Genomic DNA, 22,075 nt, shown 5'->3' with positions numbered 1-22,075 from the left:
GACCGCCACACATCCAAATGGTGGGGATGATATCCTAATTTAGTACTCATTTCAATGAATACCAATTAGGTAATTAAATTTCATATTTCATGTATTTGTAAATTAACGTTTAAAGTAATTGATTGCAATTTTTATGTATGAAAAATATTATGTATTATTTTATAACGCATTAAATGAAAATGTAAATTTGTAGTAGTAGTTTATAATAATGAATAAAAACACGTCTTCATGTAAAAGTATTTTCTGCACCGTCAAATATTTCCTGACTATTCAAAAAAACACACTGTTTTTATTCTTCTCTAATCTATCTAAACATTTATCTATACTCATACCTAGATCTAATAGAAATTAAAAATTATTTAAATAACTTTGTGAACTTAGTATAACTTGAATATTGATAAAGTATAATTTTATTTAATAGATATAATATTAACTATATGTCTGTTGCAAAACAACATTACGGTAACTCTGCGATAATTTTTTACAAAACCATTTCAAACAGCCGTTTTTGTGTTGGTTATAGATTATTTTTAACTTTCTGTTTTTTATTGATTACTTATTTTAATTTATTACCGACACAAATGTGCGATTTTTATGCTAAACGTTTATTTAAAGATGCCCTTGTCGTTTATATTGACGCTGAAATAAATTTGTATTTATATTTTACGTAACGTGTAAATATGCGATCTTGGTGATGTATCATAACTTACTAACCTCTCCGGTGAAATGCTGTTTACACATGATGCTAACTTTTTTTTTTATTGGGAACAACAATACATGACATCTTACTTAATTATTACAATTCTTATAATATAAATACATGTATAATCAACTACGTTATCCACACATTACTTATTTGTGTTGGAGAAACAAATTCACTAAAATCACCTTATCACAAAGGTTTTAAAATACATACATATACACAAACATGGAATCATACAAATATACATATTAAAATTTATCCACATTATATAACAATATTAGTCAAAGAATACGAAATTATTTTATGCAACTTGTTAAATATCAGTTTCTTAAAGGTACCCACTCTTGTTTCTAGTATGTCAATGTCAAGGAAGTTTTGGTTATAAGATGAGACTCCATTTGTACGACACTTTTTTAAGGAAAAAAGTTGATGAGCGTGTGTAGCCCTAGAGAGATGACGTACAGGAACTCGGTAATACAGCTTGCGTGTTAGATCAATGCAATAATATTTATTATGGCAAATATCATATAGAAGCATTACTTCAAGTTGTTCACGTCTGGCTTTTAAATCTAGAATACTGTATTTTTCAAGCAATTGATTATACGAAATATTGGCTGGTGTACATCTGTAATGCATGCTGATGACGACTTCAGGAGGAAGGTGTACGCGCTTTTTTGAAGGTACCCATGTCGTATCGCCCCGCCAACACCGCACAAGGAAGCTCATTCGACAGCTTTGTGGTATGTGGAAGTAAGTTCCATGAAAAGTTGAAGCGACGTCTCGTCTCTCGACAATTCGAACAGCTCTACGTTGCACGCGATCAAACGTTTTGAACCATAACTAAACTACATGTGCACTGAACACGTGGGGTGGCCTCAACATTCCAGTCGAAAACTGCACTTTTCCATAAAAAAAATGGTTTCAAGATTATGAAGGCCGGTGTAGTTTCAGGTACATGAGATATTCAGGGTGCAGCGCGACGCAACCGAAGTTGTGTCTAAGTATTTTATGACTTAGCGAACTTCCGTAAATTACGCGAGTGACTTAGTGGTTTATCTGTGCCCTATTTTTTATTTGATTGAACGGTAGCTAACGGAGTGCCAACCCGGGACCTCTAGCTCAGTAGGCAGGGAACCCTATAGCCCTTATGGGTCATCGTAATAAATAAATTAAGCGCATTTTTAACTTTACTTAACTTAAAAATTGAGTTTTCCAATAATTCCAAAGTTATCACAAGAGTCATCTGCTCGTTCCGGCACTCTTTTCCATAACATAAAATATGTTTTAATTAAGACGGAGTTTTCTTTTCAGGTATCTATTCACATAAGCACCTGGATACATCTCAGGTTGAAGTAGTGACGCCGGTGAAGGTGAGCCGCGAGGGGGCGCTGCTGTCGCACGTTCTCGAGCATGCTCACGAGCACGGGCACGCTCGGGCTCGACGCGACGTTCACTCGGTCGAGCACCTGCCACACGTACTGCACTACAACCTGACGCTCGGAGGTCGGGAAGTGAGGCTAGATTTAAGGTAAGACTACATATAAAGTCCATTCCTCATTTAGTTGCCATGGCCGTCATCGCCATAATCTGTAAAATGTGAGTGTAGGTATAGAAAAAAGTCAATATCCATAATAATTAATGTGTAAATGTATAGTTTTGTTTATACATAAGTACTTATGTCTATTGTTGGAAAAAAAACTTGGTGTGCTCTGCCATTCCTGCAGTGCTGCAATAGAGCGTGATGTTGGTCACTTGCCATCAGGTATTTGCTCTTTTCCTCCATAAAAGTGGCTACGAAATTTTTAAAAAGGGCAACACTGTTTCATTGAAAAACGTTTTGAAACAACAATACTTTAAGAAATTTCTGCCAGCCTGCAATTAAGGGGCGATGAATCGTTCGTCCATGACGCGAAAGAGAAAGCTGATCATCTTCTGGGCTCTTTTTCCGCGCCCAACTGGACTATGCATGTCCAAGATGCTACATCACCAAAGCTTATGCCGCAGCGCGACTCACACATGCCGGAGGAATACCCCCGATAGTGATACTCTACTACAATTTATATTTAAAAAAAATACTCTTTAGTTATGCCCTTAGATACCACATACTCCATTCAAAATAGTGACGTGGTTGCTATACACAGGCCTGTTACTCGTATGATAATATATTAATCCACAATACCAGCAAAATAGATTTACTTATGTGACTACAATTTTTTTTTGTCACTGTCATCACAAATTACGTAATGAGCCTCCTTCTGGAGTACGTCCTTCACCTCATAGGTCAGCATTACCAACCACATCTTGCCTCGCACAGCATCAGAATCAATTACCGCACTTTTCCCAAACCAATCTGACTTAGGAACTTTCAAACTTAAAGCATACTTAAAGGCAACACATCTCTTGCCCCGTGGTATTGTGGTTGTCCAAAGGCGGTTCCCTCACCACTCCGTATCATGCGAGCCTCTTCTTAAATATAAAAAAAAAACACGAAACTGTGAGGCTACTGAAGTAGTTATTGGTCAAAAATCACTCTCGCTACCGTCTTAATAGCCAAAGCATATACTAGGCCTGGTTGTATACATTATGCTTATCAAAATATAAAGTGCACACAATCGGTATTATGTTCCGAGATAATATTGCAGAGATATCAGCTGTCATGATAATTCCGCTAAAATCAGTTTACGAGACCAGTGACCGAGTACTGTAACTACGACGAGATAACACATGCAAATAGCGGTGTTACCTAACGCACTGATAAACGAAGCCATGTGAAATTGCAAATTATGAGATGACGAACATTTTGATAACAAATTCAAATCCTTATCAATGCTATATTAATAACAACGGTTATACAACGTTTGATAATGTTATTTGATTAACTAATTTAAGATTCGGTTTCACTGTGGTTTTTAATCATGTAATATAATTTTGAATTAATTTTGGTTTTTCATTGTTCTTGTTTAGAATCGATATTTAAATTCGAACATATTTTACTGAATGGTTTAGCGAAAACCATGTCAAATTTAATGGTTTGTAAGATCGAGCGATGACGGGAAGTTTTACATTTTCTGACTATAAGTGGCATTGAAAGCATGAAGTAAATTAATGCTACTTGTAGAGGCTGTATGAACCTGTCATGGAGAACCTATTTTGTTGTTAATTTAAAAACTATTCTTTTTTTAAATTCTTCAAATGTTTCATCTTCAAATGGTTTAAATATGTATCGCGTTAATCAAAAAGCGTTTATTTAAATAAAAAACACTCATGTTTTTGACCCCAGGCATATTGAACATAAAAACAGGATAATTGCAATATTTTTTGTGGCTGTTACCATTGATGTTTATCAATTCCGATTGATTGTACGCCCACTAAGGTTAACGAATGGGATCCACTATAAACTTTAATAGTCTAATAAATCACGAGCGAAGATATCGAATGATCAACGACATTCAAAACTGGCCAGTTGTTCAAGTCGACTCTACAAAATACAAATACATAGTTTTCGTTTTTAAGCTATTTTAGGGGACGCTAATAATAACGTGAGGCGTCTAAGGGGGCGAGAGGGTCGAGTCAAATCTCAGCCGTTCTCTCGGAAAATATAACGTAATTATTTCCCCAAGATTTTGAGTTTCGATTGAGAAGATTGTTCGTGAAGTATAGAAGATATAAATAGCAGGTCTTAATCATTAGTCTTAATTAAATCAAACACAAATTGTTTTATAAGAAAATCCAACGCACGAACATAATTATTTTGAAAAATGTCACTAGAGATAAGAGGTTGTGCAAGATCTTATTACATCCTCACCAAGGGGTGAGGGGGTGTCGGAAAATTGGTAAGATCCCACGGGTATTTTATGAACTATCCCTTATGCATATTATCAATCAAAGGCAACAAAGACCTTACGAATTTCATACATTTTACAATTTATCTTCACTTCGGAAATGTTAGGAGAATATTATATTATATTAAATGCGTATATCACAAAAATATTCCCTATATAACCTTTTCTCAATTCTACTTCTGACATTTCAACATCATATTATATAACCTTACATATGCACAAGCATATATTCTAACAACAAGTTAATTTCCATCAAAATCGGTCAGTCAGTTCTCAAGTTATAAAGAGTCACACGAGCCTATTGATTTAGATACTTAATAGTCTTTGATACGTCTGCCAATTTCACAAAAGCTTTAACAATAAGATCTATATCTTTCATTGTATTGAGTTTCATCATATACATTGATTTATGTCTCTTCACGTTAAGATTTACATCTACTTATTAAATTATATGATATAAAAAAGGCATTTGTTTACGTAAAATTAGATCATTAAACTGTCAAAATTTGGGTTTCAGTAATTGGTTAATGAACTCAATGTTTAGAACTTAGACTAATAATAAAGAACAAAACTGTTACTTGACTCAATAAAGTAAAGCAGGAAATAGGATGCCAATTCAGCCATAGGAAGCCAACAGCTAGACAATCCGCTGCTCGTTAGAAAGAGGTTCTGAATCGCAATAAAATAAAATTGTCAAAAAGTCACAGACGTCTCATATGGCCCAGTGGTAAGGGAGCCTGACTACCGAGCTAGGGGTCCCGGGTTCGAATCCCGGTAGGTTCAAACGTTTGCATGATAAATATTAATGTTTGTTTTCGAGTCATGAAATTAAATATGTATATATTAATGTTTTTTTTATTGTGATTGTATTAAACATAGTGTGGTCTGGTTGTAAACTATGCTTAGTATACCTAATTTGGGGACAATTATAGCAATCATATTATTATTTCTATAACTAACAAATAACAATCAACTCGACTTATAAATCATCAGTTTTGATAGATGTTTCTATTACCTTAGTTCGATTGTTTGACAACTACGGATAATATTCCGTGTTATTTTTTATCAGTTTATGGTCGAAAGTGATTAACTTTAGCTTAAATCTTTTCTAATACCTAATGTTTTAGTAAAAAATTACTAAAGTTAATTAGTTTCAAATATTGCGTTGTTTAGTTTTAGAACGAAAGAAAAATCGCACACATTTTGATATATCATTCTATCGAGAATATTTATTTTACGCGTCCGTGACGCAGTACCTTGTGCCTAAAGGCATAAAAGGCATTTATTTTCTCACAATTAAGTCCTTTAGAATTTTTTTGATGTCATTTCTAATATACTAGATACTACTACCGCTTTGGAAACAAATGGCGTTCTGAGAGAGAAGAAGCTTCGCAAGAAACTCTCCCAGCATTCTTTCTTTGCGCTCTTTTCAATAATAATATACAATATTGTACAGTCATTTCTATCGCTATAAAACAATCATAATCTAGTCCCAGGCTATCCGATCACATAGATATTCAGTTGTGGAGTAATAGGATTTACGACAGAGCCATTTTTTTTGTAAACCATTTAAATTTATTTATAGATTATGCTTGAAAAGTGGCTGGGACTTTATTATAAAAGTGTATACATTTACCCTTAAAGCTATTATGTATCTTATGAAGCCTATTAGAACAAGCAATCCCTTATTTCAATTCTTTCATCCGGGTGCCGATGTTTCTCCACCCGTGTCCTAAGCCCACATAGTAATGTGCTTGCGTCTCTATATGTACGTTCATTTGACGCTCTTACGGTTAAGGGAAGCATTTTTAGGAAACCTACTCCTCCTCCTCGCGTCGTATTCCTCATTGTTGAAGGTCGTGATTTCTCTGAGGATTCAACTTTTTGACAATAATTCGCCATCTGTGTCTGTCTATCTTTGGCTACGTGCAGTGCGTCTTGAAGTCTGGTATCCACAGATGTGCGGATTCGGTCAGACCATCTTTTAGGGCACCTCTGGGACGTCGTCCGTCTATCTTCCCAGTAACCATCAGTTGTTCGAGGTTGTGGCCATCTTTTCTGGCGATATGTCCAAAGAACTCTAATATTCTACTGAGGCAGATGGATTGGTTGGTGCGGAATGCTGTCCAAGGTATTTGAAACATCTTTCAGTAGGAAACCTACACGCACTTGCAAAGGTATCAAAATTTTGAATTTGAAATTGAACAACTCGCATTGTTTTGCAAGGACTGAAATAACGTTAAAATGATTTTCACGTAAATTGATTCCCGTGAACATCTTACCCGTAGCATGGTTTTAATTATAAGTATATTATTCATTCACATTGATAAACTTACAAAGCTTATCTTAAATTTATCAAAATTTATATTGAAAATACAAGTTTTACTCCTTTAGTAGTATAAGGTAGTAAGTACTTTGAACAAAATAAATTACCTTACCAGTAGTGTATTTGTATGATTGGCATTCCACTAAATAACTCCAAGCATTAGTAATCTTACATGATATTACAATTATTGCAGTTGTTACTGTTGGAATATAGCTACAGATATTGCTCAATTTAGTGTCAACGAGTATTTGCTATTTAGTTCGACGGCTGAACAATAGCTAAACATTGGCCAAGATAAGATTAATACAAGCCCATATCAACTGCCGGATGTAAATTAACAGCGTGTTTAGTATTATTGGTTGTGCTGTATTTCCTTGTTTCATTTTCAGATCGACTGCATTTTAGTAATGTTTTGATAATATGTAACATCTTTCCTTTCGGTTCCTAGATATTTTTTGTGGGGGTGATTTCGTGAAAAGGAACGGGAATGTGTTACAGGAAACCGGGGAAGCGCGTCCTATTTGATTTGACCAATGAGCACGTAGTGGCGAAGAGATGAGTGTGAAATGGTGCCAACCTATTTTGTGTTAGGGTGGTCGACCACCAAAGTGTATACGGAGACAGAGAAAGAGGAAATTGAGAAGGAGAACGCATCAGCTGTGTACTTATCTACAGTTACAGTGTTATGTATAAATTATAATATGTGTTTTACTAAGCATCTGACAATGTTCATTAGTCCTAAAAAAAATAAAATTATTTTCATACTTTAAGGTTAATTCCTGTAGCTGCCAATATTTGTCCTATATAATACGAGTATGTCAAAATATTTTTAATTGTGATTTAATAAGTTTCCTCGAATAAAAACTAATTATGTTTTTTGATTACCTGGGCAAGTGAAACTAATTGATTTTTTTACAAAAGCCCCGTTTGTAGAATATTCATTATTACATTGTATTATCACATTTAAATAATATACTTACCTTACATTTATAAAATACCGCTAGGATTAAAATGCATATAAACGGGATATTTACATGAAGTGTTTGATAAAAATTACACTCTTTATTATAATCTAACCCGATGTTTCGTTACCTTACCAGGATAATTATTTTTCTAGAAAACGTTCAAAAACGCACAGACTAACCAACAAATATAATAAAAAAAATTAAATGAATAAAGTGCATTCGACACGATGTAATTAATTTTATGGATTTATTATAATGCCATTCTTAAATTGTCTGGTTTCAATATTTCTTCTCCAGATAAACGACAATTATGCCAAAAGTACCTACTATGGACTTCATGCGTGATTAGTTAAAAGCTTCTGAACTTTAATCTGCCTATTTATTTATGGATCTATATAACTACTAGCCTCTGCCTGTGACTTCGTCCACATTGAAAATGTATCGCGCGTAGTTAACTCATAAAAATCTCAGAATAAAATGTCCTTTACTGTACCTTCGACAATGTGTGTGCATAATTTCATGATTGGCCGTGCAGTGAACAAATAACAAACAATATGAGTTTGATACCAATATGATAATATTCATTCATTTGCGCAATTACATTTTCTTACTATACACCATACTACAACATGATCGGCCAAGCTGTTCTTAAGTTTTAAACGGTCATTTACAACGAGTCAACCAATATATAGTAGATAAAGCCTTTTTTATATAAGAGGAGGCAAACGGGCAAGAGGCTCACGAGATAGGCCTTTAAGGTGGGAGAATGCTGTTATCTTGATGGTCCCTAAGTCGTATCTGTTCAGGAAAACAGCAGCCGATAATTAATTCCACAAATGGCTATGCTTGGCAAGAAATTTCTCGCAAAACGTGTGGTTGTGGAATACCAGACGTCAACGTGATGCGGGTGGTATTCTGCATTTTGACGTAAAGTCCGGTGGTGGAATTCGTCTGCTGGAATCAAACCGAACTGCTTCTCTGAGCACTCCCCGTTATAAATGCGGTAGAAGATGCACAGAGAACCCACATCTCAACCAACGCCAAAGAGTCAAGCCGATAGGGGATGACTTGATCGTCGATGATTTGATCCGCTATTCGTAGTATGCGGCTAAATGGAAGAAGCTGGTACCGTCAATTATTGTCAATTGTTATATAATATAGCCTGTTCTCTTTATCCTGTACGTACAATTGAGGGGGCCGATGTCGGGTTCAGTATGCATCGCCAGGACTTTCAGTGGTGCGATCGGTTCTTGCATATTAATTATTAAAGGCACCACGTGGCAGACGATATATGAAGTGAACATTTCTTTAGGTGTTCTGAGCCCTTAATGTGCGGGTGTTTATTGAGGCTGAGCCGTCACGCTCGGCTATGTAACGCTCGTGCGAATGAAGTCGCCTCAACTCAAGTAAAGGTGACTCGCTCGATGTACATAATTGTATTTCGTATTATAATAACCGCTAGCCTAGCACAACCGGTGCTGAAAAAATTTTTATGTATCTGTTCTAGCTAATCTTTATACCAATGTGTACTAAGTATGATAGTAGTAAATATGTGGACTAAGTTTTACGGAGCTTTCACCGGCGGTTAGACTCTTGTGTGAGGTTGTATCTTTTACTTTAGAATATGAATATTGATTCTGAATATCAAGTAAATCCAATTAATTCCATGCAATCACGATCAAATCTGGTTCCAGTGGTAATGATATTCATTATACAAATCTGTGCAGACGATGTCGCGGGGGACCGTTTGTTCAAGGAAACTTTGAGCAATACTAATTGAAGGAGCTGTCTGTGAAACAAATTCATACAAATTAATACATGTTGCTTTGTAAGGTCATACCGAGGGTGACCTTGAGACGGAAGCATCGCATCGTTCACCAATCAGTGTTATTGCGGAATAAGCATTAATCTTAATACTACCGCAACTCGTTAGCGTTCACATGGGAATTGATATCTTAAATGTACAATATTTTAATCTACACTTATATTATAAAGTTTTGTTTGTTTGTTTTAACATCTCTAACGGCCGTTCCTAATATTCAGTCTATCGCTTACTTGAGATAAAAATCGTAAATATCGTTAACTTTTCTGTCCCAATAAACTTATCGGCGGTAACTCACCTTATCCGTACACGCTGTCAGTCAATGGGACGACATGTAGCTTACCAGCGATAGAAGTTTGTATGTAAATTTCAATTCACGCGTCCCAATATAAGGCGATAAGAATGACCTATCGGGTATATTGCGACAGCTTCAGATTATTGTCAGCTAATTACTGACAGTAGAAGGTAGTAATTTTTCTCTATTTGTAGATAGTATATTGGGCACGGTCGTAAGTAGATCTAATAGCCATTTTCAAGCAGCATATTAAGCTATCTAGTATCTAACATAGGTAAATTATCAAATCTAATCCTTTATTGAGTTAAAACTTGCTTAGCATCGTTGTGATTTGAAAGTCGATGAAACGAAAAAACGCGACAGTTAAAAGAGACAGACACATAAATTATAAAAATAACGTGGGAGAAAATGAGATGAGAGAGCATTAAACAGTGTTTTGGTACCAGAAGATCATAGTTGAATTAATATATTCTGACGTCATATACACGGCGTATAGTACTACATAGACACCAGGTGAACATAAATATGGTAGCGGTGATAGTAATGTCTTTCATAGCGGTATAACTATATTGACATTTTCACTTCTTATATCGTAAAGACACGGTCGGATTCGGTATGGCCGAACCAACGGACGGTCCGGTGATTCGGTGGTAATATTAATAATTTTGTGCCATGAACAATGCGATATACCATAGACTATGATCCGCTACCAGACCGCAGAGGTCGGTTGTACCAAATCCGATCAAGTGTTTGCTAGACTTGGTTGACTTGACTTGACTAAGACACGCGTGATCAGTAATTTACTTCACATATGTTCGCCTGGTACCAATAAAAAAATCATTGTGCGTTTAGAGGTTTTACTTTCAATCTTTCCTCCCATTGCATGAGAGAGAGACAGCGATGCCGTTTTTTTTTGGAACGTAGGTACCTACGCTTTTTACTGTTGCAATAAATATATGTCTAAGACTGGTGAATCACCTTCCATCCAGTCAATCTAAATCATCTGTAGACCTTTATCAGTACAATATAAAGTTTAAAATATCTACCATATAGAACCTATTCTGTAGTATTAGATAAACTCAGCCCTGAATGCAAGAGATATTAATTACGAACAAGTTGTTGGCTATGCGCCTAATAAACAGTATAAGATACTTCTCACTGGAACCAAACGATAAATCTCGGCTATTTTCGTGTTATTTTAACTGTCTTGTTTCATTTCTATAAGCGTATCCGCTAACGTTTTCCGGTGGATGCATATATTGGACTAATTTTCGTTATTTAGTATATATGAGGTTATTTCTTACGGCTAGAAATTTAATAAGATAAAATAATACGTGACTTTGATTGTTAGTTCAGACCGTATGTACACAAGTAAAAGTGCACTGGTACACAAAGTGTGTAAGGCTGAGTTCTATGGAGCGTACTAAGACTTTACTCAGACTTTACTTACGTAAAACTTAGCCGAGTGTGATAAAACGCGAACTTGACTTTTTTTATGGAAAAGGAGGACAAACGAGCGTACGGGTCACCTGTTGTTAAGTGATCACCGCCGCCCACAATCTTTTGCAACACCAGAGGAATCACAGGAGCGTTGCCGGCCTTTAAGGAAGGTGTACGCGCTTTTTTTGAAGGTACCCATGTCGTATCGTCCCGGAAACACCGCACAAGGAAGTTCATTCCACAGCTTTGTAGTACGTGGAAGAAATCTCCTTGAAAACCGCACTGTGGAGGACCGCCACACATCCAGATGGTGAGGATGATATCCTAACTTGTGGCGTGTCGTGCGACTTTTGCATTGGGCTGTCTTAGCTTAAGCTCAGCATGATTTTGGCTGTCACATGACTATAAAAACGAAAACAAAGATTGTGATAAGCTTACACTCAGCTAAGTATTACGTAAGTAAAGTCTGAGCAAAGTATAAGTACGCTCTATAAATCTCAGCCTCTATAACAATCGATAACAATCTTTGTTTTCGTTTTTATAGTCATGTGACAGCCAATATTATGCTGAACTTAAGTAAAGTCTGAGTACGCTTTATAGATCTCAGCCTTACACACTTTGTGTAGCAGTGCACTTTTACTTGTTTACATAAGCCTGAACTAACAATCAAAGTCACTAACACATTTATAATAAAACTAGTGGAACCGACAGACGTTGTCCTGTACACATGTCTTAAATTTGAAAAATAGGTCCAGCCGTTTGGCTGAGTTCACTAACATACACATGAGCAGGAGAATTATATTATATGGACGGAATTGAGAATCTAAACCAATCACACAAAAAAATCATCAAAATCGGTCCAGCTGCTTAGGAATTAGTTCAATTGTGAATCTAAACCATTCTCGAATTCACCTGAAGACACACAGAAAGTTTCATTAAAATCGGTCTAGCCGTTTAGGAGGAGTTCAGTTACAACAGACGTACAAAGGAAATATATATATTAAGATATATAATAACTTTCTCTTCGTCTCCTGAAACTCACTCAATTATCATAATTAATTATGAATCATATTCATACTTAATTAATTAGGTGTTTTATCTACCAGCCTACGTCAATACATATATTGTATTGACGTAAATTGTCCAACATGGCATTCCCAATTAATTAAACATAATTTGTATTTCCTTATTGTTTCCAGCATTTTATAATTACCTTACCTTAAATATTGCAAAATCTGAATCAAGTTCAGCAGCATTCCTGTGATAGATATCTATTGCAGTTAGCACGGAGATAGAATCAGTATTATCTCAATTCAACCGCATAGCTTTTGAATATATTACTAAACTGAGATTATTAAATAAAATTATGTGCAAAAGTATTCCTGTGAATTTATAATTTCATGCAACTAAAATGCACGATATTTTTAACGCGCGGCAATACCAATAATTAAAGACTGGATCCGATTAACGCATATCGGTCTCGCCCCTTTCACCACTGAGATCTTTTTCAGCCTTTTCTAGCGAAACTTTCTAAGAAATAAGCGATTCACTCGATTGTATAAAACGTGCAGTCATTGATAGATTGACAAATGACGGCTATAATCTTGTAAAAAGCGGAGATAAAAAATGCCGAAATGCACAACGTTACAACTGCTCGCTTTCAAACTTAGCCGGATTATACTTCCTCGCCAATCGCCAAACTGTAATTACTACTATTCCAAACTCATGTCAAATCTCTGCACGTCCATACTAAACTCAATTTCAATTTTGACTTAGGCAGTCCCCCCTCTTATAACGTAGGATTTACATCCTGTTTGATCTTATGTGCTACTACGCATTCAATGACCCCCAAAATACGGTTTGACAACTTTAACACATGACATCTTATATCAGTCATGACTCAATAAAGAGGCATTTCACGCTCTTTAATAAAAATACCACTGAGATTGATTAAAAAACCGGGCGTTTTTCAGCTAATAAATAGAAAAGGAACAAATCAAAAATTTAGCAGCAAATTTAAATCAGAAAATATTCTTAACATTGATACATTCGATTAGATTTGATTTTTTACATTTTTCTTCTTGTCGTGATTTTTAGTATCGGAGGAACGGGCTGATGAAACACCGTTTTGACTATATCACATGATCATATCACAATTTGCATGATCGAGAATGCTCCTGGAGAGATTATCGGACATCAATTGAATTGTTACAGTGGGTACCAAATATGGAAGGAGTGGTATTAAATCATAGAAGACCGTTATCATATTAGATAAAAAGATTGGTGGAGATAGAGGAGTAGAGAGGCAGAGTGCGTGGGGCCCAAAGGCATAGGACCGTTATCCCGGATGTATTTTATTGGACTACTTAAATCCCCACCAAGTACCAGTGTCTTTTTGACTTTCAAAATAAAATGAACTTTTCTTCGATGCTCTTACGGTGAATGACAACATCTAACACACCTATGAAGAAATTGAAAGGGCTCCATTGAAACCAGAGCCTTATTCACGCAATATTTAGTTGCAGATAGGTATATCTAAATGCTATGAGTTATTTTAGGTGAAAATTCTGCTAAGATTTGTTAGTCTACATGCATGTCTAAAGCACAACCGAACTCTGGACTCTCGTTATAGAGTCAAAATCTCCTGAGGATGCCTCTTGCAGATTTGGTTGAAGCAAAGTTTTCAAAGATTCAGCGTGGCCCGGTACTTCGGTGGAGGATGCACATAACATCTAGATAATTATGGAATTTCGCAAAGTATCGCCTAAATTAATAAATGTTCTTGCAGAATACCCATCTATCGTCCAGTAAGTAATTAATACTCGACGTAATACGTGAGGATGTCAAAGCCAGATATGCACAGATTAAGATTGGGCCTACGCGTCTGCCTCGTATCAAAGAAGAGCCGATTTCGCATGCAATCGTTTCTCAGAAGTAGCTATCAGTAGTTTTCAACTCAGGTGACCAACACGCACCGCTTCTAAGAACCTTTGCATGCACATTATACGCATTTTAATGAAATAATAACATATTGCAGTTTTATCTATTGCCGTTGTAATGTCATGTAACATACTTTGTAAAATATCTAGTTTATCTTTGTTTTTCATTCATTGGTTATTTTCTTTTAAAGTTCTCATGGCACTATGATGTTTATTAAATTAAAATTTTTTCGAGATCTAAGTTTTTTCTTAGATAATTTATCTAGATAGAGTCTCTTGCTGTTAGATAACCGATAAAAACAGGCCAGAAATATTAGTATAGTGTGCGTGACAGCGACGTCTTACACTCGCGATTTAGCAAAATAGAGGTTAGTTCTACGTCAACTTTTTTTTCGACGTTTTCACAGCTGTCATAGTTTAACTAGACGTCTAAATTAATGAACTAAGGTTTCTTCTCATAGTGCAACCTTTCTTTTTATTAACGTCAGATTGTAAGTTCTTTCTAATGAATACTATAAATAAACAGTATTAGTATATTATAAAAAAAATCTACAAGATTGAGAAAAAATATTTCAACCTTTTTTCTAAAATACGATTTAAATCTTCTATTTATATTTTAATCATATGTGATAGGTAAACTTATTAATTGTTTCATTCAATGTATCGTAAATAGCCTGATATAATAAATAATAGATGGTTAAAAAAAAACTAAAAAACACGCTTTTTATAGAAAACCGAACTAAAAATTGTTGAAAATTATATAAATTGAAATAAATCTCATTGTGCAAATTGAAAAATGGATTTTTTTTTTTTAATCTTAAAGAATAATTTTATCAAACTAATGTAGAGTCATCGGTCCTCGATAAATCTACAAAGTTTGAACGAAATGTGGCCGTTTAAAGTGGGTCTAAATCGCGCCTAAATGAGTCGGTTACAAACAAAAATACATACAGGTGAAGCTAATAAAAAGCATGTGAAAAGTACAATCACAGAGGTTTAATAACATCGTATAACAAAGTATTTCTTTCATGTTACTATGCCATATGAATGATGAGAAATTCTGAGGAAGTATTGTTTGTTAAATCTGTTTTACAAAACAGATAACATATAATTTTACGGCAACTCTTGATAATGTAATTGGAATAACATTTACCTTGTGGCAGTGCAGCAAAAAGTGGTAAATTATAGATTTATAGAATGCACGGCACACTTTCGACCTTATTCGATGTACGCCCGATAGCGCGGAGGTTGTATTTTAAGCATTGAGACGCTCATACATTTTTATGACGGGGAGCAAAAACTTGGCAATTTGAAAGTCGTCGCCGCGTCTCGAGTGCAATTCATGCATATTTATACGTTAATTATTTCAATACAATGAACAATGAACGCGGAGAAATTGCGTAATAAGGTCATAGTGAATAGTTTAGCATGGAGACGTCTATTATTGAGAGCTTTCACCCTCCAATCTTACGGCACATTAGCATTACGAATGACAAAGCTCATAAGCTGTGGAGGACTATTTGCCGTTCTGGTTTCATGATTCATAAGGAGGATGTATAGAAAAAAATAAACTAGGATGCCGCAGTCGCTCGTCGTTGCTGCGGCATGTATTTGAGCGAAGCGAAGTAAACTAAGTCTCTGTACAAAAACAAAACAAAATTAATCAAACAAGATTTGATCAATCGGTAAAATTTTTAAATAAATATAAATAGCGCGTGCTAATTTAGAATAATTTGTAAATCATGTTTATTTTTAATTATAATAATTGATTCAAGTCGAAATTCAAAATTCTGTCTCGACAATAACCTAGAAAATTTTGAAAGCTTTCTATGAGTTCAAATTGTTTAAAATCGGTCTAGAAATGGCCGAGAAACAATTTAACACAGAAATCATTTGGAGTCACCCGGTGGGAGAAGCTCAGCATCGCTTCGCTTCGCTCAAATAGGCAGTCTAACAGTTATACTAAAAGCGGGAAAATTCATGAATTGAATCTGAAAATCAAAAATTTATTTCTTTTCAGTATTGAAACCTGCGGGATCGAATCCAAATCCTGAACGTTTTCGATTTACCATTGGACCTATAGGTAGCGCTGCGATCGTGTAATATAAAGTATTCTTATTTTTTTATGAAAATAAGGGAGAAGACGAGATGGACGTTCAGCTGATGGTAACTGATACGCCCTGCCCATTACAATGCATTGCCGCTCCGGATTCTTGAAAAACCCAAAAATTCTGAGTGGCACTACAATTGTAATTGCTCGTCACCTTGACACATAACATGATAAGTCTTATTTGCCCAGTAATTTTACTAGCTACGGCGCCCTTCAGACCGAAACACGATAACGTTTACACATTACTGCTTCACGGTAGAGATAGACGCCGTTAATCTGGCCGACATCCGAAGGAGCCTCCCACTGTTTATTGTTGGTTTTAGAAAGTTATTATTATATATCTCCGAAACGTCGTACAAAACAAAAAACCACTGATTAAATGAAATTTGCTTTAAATAACGCTTGGTCATCACAATATTCTTAAGGCAATATAGGTACACTAACTAATTATAAAGTAAAATTAAACACGAGGCAAAAATAAGTGTAAACGTCTAATAATTGGTTTAACGCACGAGTCGGCTAATGGTAATGGGTGGTAAATTGGCGCCATTGATAATAAATTTCGCACTGGCAACACCGTGCTGTAACCGAGCTACCGCCAGACTGGTTATTTGTGCCAAGTCGTTAGGCTCGAAATAATTTACATAACAATTCATAACTGCGATATTACTTGAGACCAAGAAAACATTTCCAGTATATATATAGTGTAATTACCACATCATCTATGTGTGTGTAATAGTATGTAAACGATATTTTTTAAAAATCCAATGTTAGTGTTATTGTAAGTACCTATAAGTGTTGCAAAGAAGCGAACTAATGGATTATCTAATATATAGGATGAATTTTTCAAGTCAGCGTGCTTGGGTGAATCCAAAACTATAGAGGAATCGCCACAAACTTCGGATCCAATTATAATGAAAACTAAAACTGCGTGATTGGGTACTTGAAAAATCAATATTAATTACCAGGAATTGATGAATTTCAAAAAGAAAACAAGAGTAGTATTATTACAGCATTTGATAACGTCGTTAATAAGAATCAAATTCTATAATTTCATATTCGATATGCTCATAAGCAAATTACTATCTTGGACTCACAAAAAAATAACAGGAATATGTCCCACACACAGTCACTGTTTGAAGAACTAATCTGCAATTCACCTACAATGTATTCTGCTAACTCACCTAGTAATTTTGACTCCCCCAGTGTCACTATTGACTTAACTGGTAATAATTCTTCATGTAATACCTCTGTAACTGCCCAAACATTGTCCTTTAGTAGGAATAAATTTAAAAAATATGCTAAAATTAACAAATATACTAAGTCGACCCAAAAATTAATAAAAAAAATCATAATTTCAATAAGAATTTGTACTTGTGCAAAGAAAGATCAGAATTGTTAAACAAACTTAATCAGATTTAGAATCATGTAGGTGTAATTATGAATATAACAGCAGCTTCATTCAGAACTCTCTAATATGAACAAAACCCTACAGGAAATAACTTATAAATATGATATGGCTCAAAATGAGATAAGTGAACATGCTTTGGCAATGGATGAGCTTATTAAGTCTAGTCAGTATAACCTAGAAACATTTGAATCGCTAGTGGCAAAAAACATATTTTGTGGGACACCTTTTCAAGCTTGCCAACAGCCGGAGCATGAGTCGCTTATACCTCAAGTGCATAACCCTTGCATATCATTAGACATATCAACTATTTCCCTCTCACATAATCAAGAGTTACAAACCAATATTAAACATAACATTATTATGTACAGTGATGAGATTGGAAAAAAAATTGGTTTACAACTGAATCTTAACTTTGGTCAAAATATTTTAAATATCTGTATGCCTGGGGCCACTTATTCCAATATTTTAGACAGAATTATAACTTATAAATTCAATTTAAATACAGCAATAATAATTCTAATTGGTAGAAGAGGAAGAACTAATAATAAGGATATTGCTAATTATTTCAAATTGCTTAGCAACTTAGATAGAGTAAATAAAATAATTTTGTTTGGGTTACCATTCAGTCAGAGCTTGCCAGAACGAGAAAATAATCATAGAAATAAGTTAAATTTATATATGCATACCTTGACATGTCGTCATGGTCTTTTCCATTTTATGGACACCAATAAGTTTGTTGGAAAGTATTTTTATTTGACTAAAGAAAATTGTTATCTTTCTAAATATTGTACTCGACAATTAGCACATGTGCTAAATTATTATTTTATTAACTTATCCTGTTCGGTGGACAGACAGACACCTGCTTCTATTGAGCAGGTTAGTAGTACCTTTGGTATTAAAACTGTGGAATATTTTCCAAACCATTTAAACTAGTTTATAAGACAACTGAGAACAACTCCGGCAGAAATTTGAAATCTAATACAACAAAAAATAATAACTTGAATATAAAGCATAGCACACCCGTATTAGATATATTTAATAATAAAAAATTTATTAACCTGGTGCACCAAAATATTCAGGGCTTGTCTGGGAAACACTTGGAAATTGAGTTGTTTTTAAATAATAATGATATTGATATACTTTGTTTAACAGAACATTGGTTAAAAAGTCATCAGCTTATGTTTAATTTTGGTAAGCACCAGGTTGCTAGTTCGTTTAACAGACAAAATGCAATACACGGAGGCTCTCTAATGCTGATTCATAACAGTTTAAAATATAAAGAACGTTCTGATATTGTGAGCCTGTCAGTTGAACAAACTATTGAGATAGCCTGTATAGAGCTTGAGCAGCTTGTTGTAATGAGTGTATACAGACCACCAGCTGCATCATATGACATTTTTGAAAAAATTATGGATGAAGTTTTATTTAGAATTAGTAATAAAAATAATAAAAATATTCTTGTTTATGGAGATTTTAATGTTAATTTATTAGTTGAATCCGGCCTGAGCACTAAGCTAATATCCCTATTTCGATGCTATAATCTAGTAAATTTATTTTTAGAGCCAACTAGAATTACAGTGACTACATCAACCTGTCTTGATAATATATTTACCAATATTGTTACACAGTCAAATTCAATTATAAATAAATTAAGAATCAGACCACTGTGGCCTACTAACCACTTTTAATTTTAATTATAGTAAACCTAAGTACAGTGTTAAATATGTACTTGTGAACACTAGTCGCCAAAATAATTTTAGATCAAATACTTTAATGAAGTTACCTAATTTAAATTATTATGAGGACCCAAATGAACTATATGATTCTGTTATTGATGTTATCAAAGGTGAATATAATGTTATATTTAAGCCAAAGTATATACAGAAAAATAATTCATTGTCTTTCAGTGATTGGGAAACGGTGGGAATTCATATTAGCAGAAGGAAATTATACTCACTTTATGAGGAAAAATTGTATAATCACTCAGAAAGATTTGCTAACTATGTAAAAAATTATTCAAAGATATTTAAACGCTCATGTACCTCCTTAGCAAAATTAATGTATATAAGTAATAAAATTAAAAATAGTTCAGATAAAATAAAATCAACATGGCAAGTAATAAACAGTGAGACTGGAAGAAACAAACCTCGCAACTTAAATTTTAGTTTAAAAATAAATGAAAAAATCTTGGATACAGACCAAGATGTTGCGGATGCTTTTGAAAGATTTTTTGCTGATATTCCAGTTTCCACCACCAAGGCCCTTAAGTCATCTGCCACTCTTGCTGAATCTATAATTATGTCTAATGTAAATGAATGTAAAATAGAGTTCAAATTCACTCATGTTACTTACAATGATGTAATGAAAGCCTTTAAATCAGTAGAATTGAAAAAGGTTGCTGATCTTGATGGCTTTTCCGTTAAAATAATTCACTCCATAGCTGATTGTATTGCTCCATACTTGGTTGTCATATTTAACTTATGTGTTGACAATGGTGTGTTTCCTGATTTGATGAAACAGAGTAAAGTCATTCCATTATTCAAAGCCGGTAGTTCTTCTGACCCCACAAATTTTAGACCAATATCTATTCTACCGACGCTAAGTAAAATATTTGAAAAGCTTATTTTACAACAATTGCTTAATCATTTTTATGGTAACAATTTAATGAGCACTAAACAATTTGGTTTTTCAAGGGGTCGCTCAACAACAGATGCTGGTGTTGAGCTTATTCAGCAAATTTTTGAAGCCTGGGATAATTGTCAGGATGCCATTGGCATTTTCTGTGATTTATCCAAGGCATTAGACTGTGTTCATCATGAAATCTTAATCAGGAAACTACATCATTATGGTATCAAGGGAGAAGCACTTGGCCTTCTGAAGTCTTATTTGGGCAACAGGTTTCAGATGGTTTAAGTGAACAGCTGGATCTCCCATTATTATGGGCGTTCCACAGGGTTCGATTCTTGGGCCATTCCTATTCCTTGTATATATAAATGATTTACCATACTTTGTACAAAATAAACATGAGATAGTATTGTTTGCAGATGATACTTCTTTACTTTTTAAACTACATAGACAGCATACTGCTTTTGATGACGTGAACAATGCTATCTCCAAAGTAGTGGAATGGTTCACTACGAATAATCTCCTTCTTAATGAAAAAAAAAAACAAATGTATTAAATTTTCCCTGCCTAATGCTAGACAGGTTGACACAAATATTGTAGTAAAAGACGATGAGTTGAAACCTGTAGATACAACCGTATTTTTAGGGATTATCTTAGATACCAAACTTCAGTGGGGTCCTCATATTATGAATGAAATTCGGCAACTTACTGATGAAAATACCGCGAGGTTGGTCTACTTCAGCTATTTTCATAGTCTGATGACATACGGTATTTTACTTTGGGGACATGCTGCCGATGTTAACACCATTTTCACACTGAAGAAGCGAGCTATTCATGCCATCTATAAATTAGGACCAAGAGTGTCACTAAGGGAAAAATTTAAGGAAATAAAAGTTTTGACTTTGACATCGCAATACATATATGAAAACCTTGTTTATGTAAAAAAAAATATAAATTCGTTTAAAAAAATTAGTGACACTCATAATGTCAATACTAGAAATAGGGATAGGCTTGCTGTTCATGTAAGTCGACTCCAAAAAGTCACAACTTCATTCAGAGGTCTGTGTATACGTTTTTATAATAAGGTCCCTATTGACATTCAGAACTTACCTTTAAATGAATATAAATGAGTGCTAAAGAAAAAGTTGTATACAAAAGGGTACTATAAAATATCTGAATATCTGGATCTAAAGAACCCTTGGGACTGAGCTGCTGGGCTGTTACATGTCTGTCTTAGTTTGATAAATGTCATTATAGTTATATAATTTAAATATTAATATTGTTTCTGTTGTTTAATCAATTTTAATAATCATTATCATGAGTTATGTAATTTGAAACAAAATTGTAAGTAGAGGCATTTAGTAAGTATTGCATAATATGTAGATGAACTTGAATTGTTTTGTTATTCGGTAGATTCCTCGTAGCAGGTATCGTCATGCTCGCTTAAATGCCTCTGCTTGTGGCGGCGACGTGGGGCGGGTCGTTCCCTTCCCTAAAATATGATCGAGGGAGGCGATGGCTGGTCCATGCGTCATGCTCGTAAACGGGTGCTACTCGTGGGGGCTGGATGATCTTGGTACCGGGAGGTCTGCTTGAT

The 22,075-nt window shown here is 34.6% G+C and overlaps 1 protein-coding gene across 1 annotated transcript in view; it reads left to right on the top strand.

The window, feature by feature from the left end:
• The window catches only part of LOC126967004 (A disintegrin and metalloproteinase with thrombospondin motifs 7), a 158,126-nt gene that overhangs the window by 87,314 nt on the left and 48,737 nt on the right, over positions 1-22,075 (top strand). Inside the window, exon 3 of the mRNA XM_050811302.1 lies at positions 2,015-2,231. Coding sequence (XP_050667259.1) covers positions 2,015-2,231 — 217 coding nt within the window. The remainder of the gene's footprint in view (positions 1-2,014; positions 2,232-22,075) is intronic.

This window comes from Leptidea sinapis, chromosome 12, assembly GCF_905404315.1.
Source record: "Leptidea sinapis chromosome 12, ilLepSina1.1, whole genome shotgun sequence".
NCBI classification, from domain to species: Eukaryota; Metazoa; Arthropoda; class Insecta; order Lepidoptera; family Pieridae; genus Leptidea; species Leptidea sinapis.
Note: the sequence above shows the minus strand (reverse complement) of the source record. Positions and strands in the feature narration are given on the sequence as shown.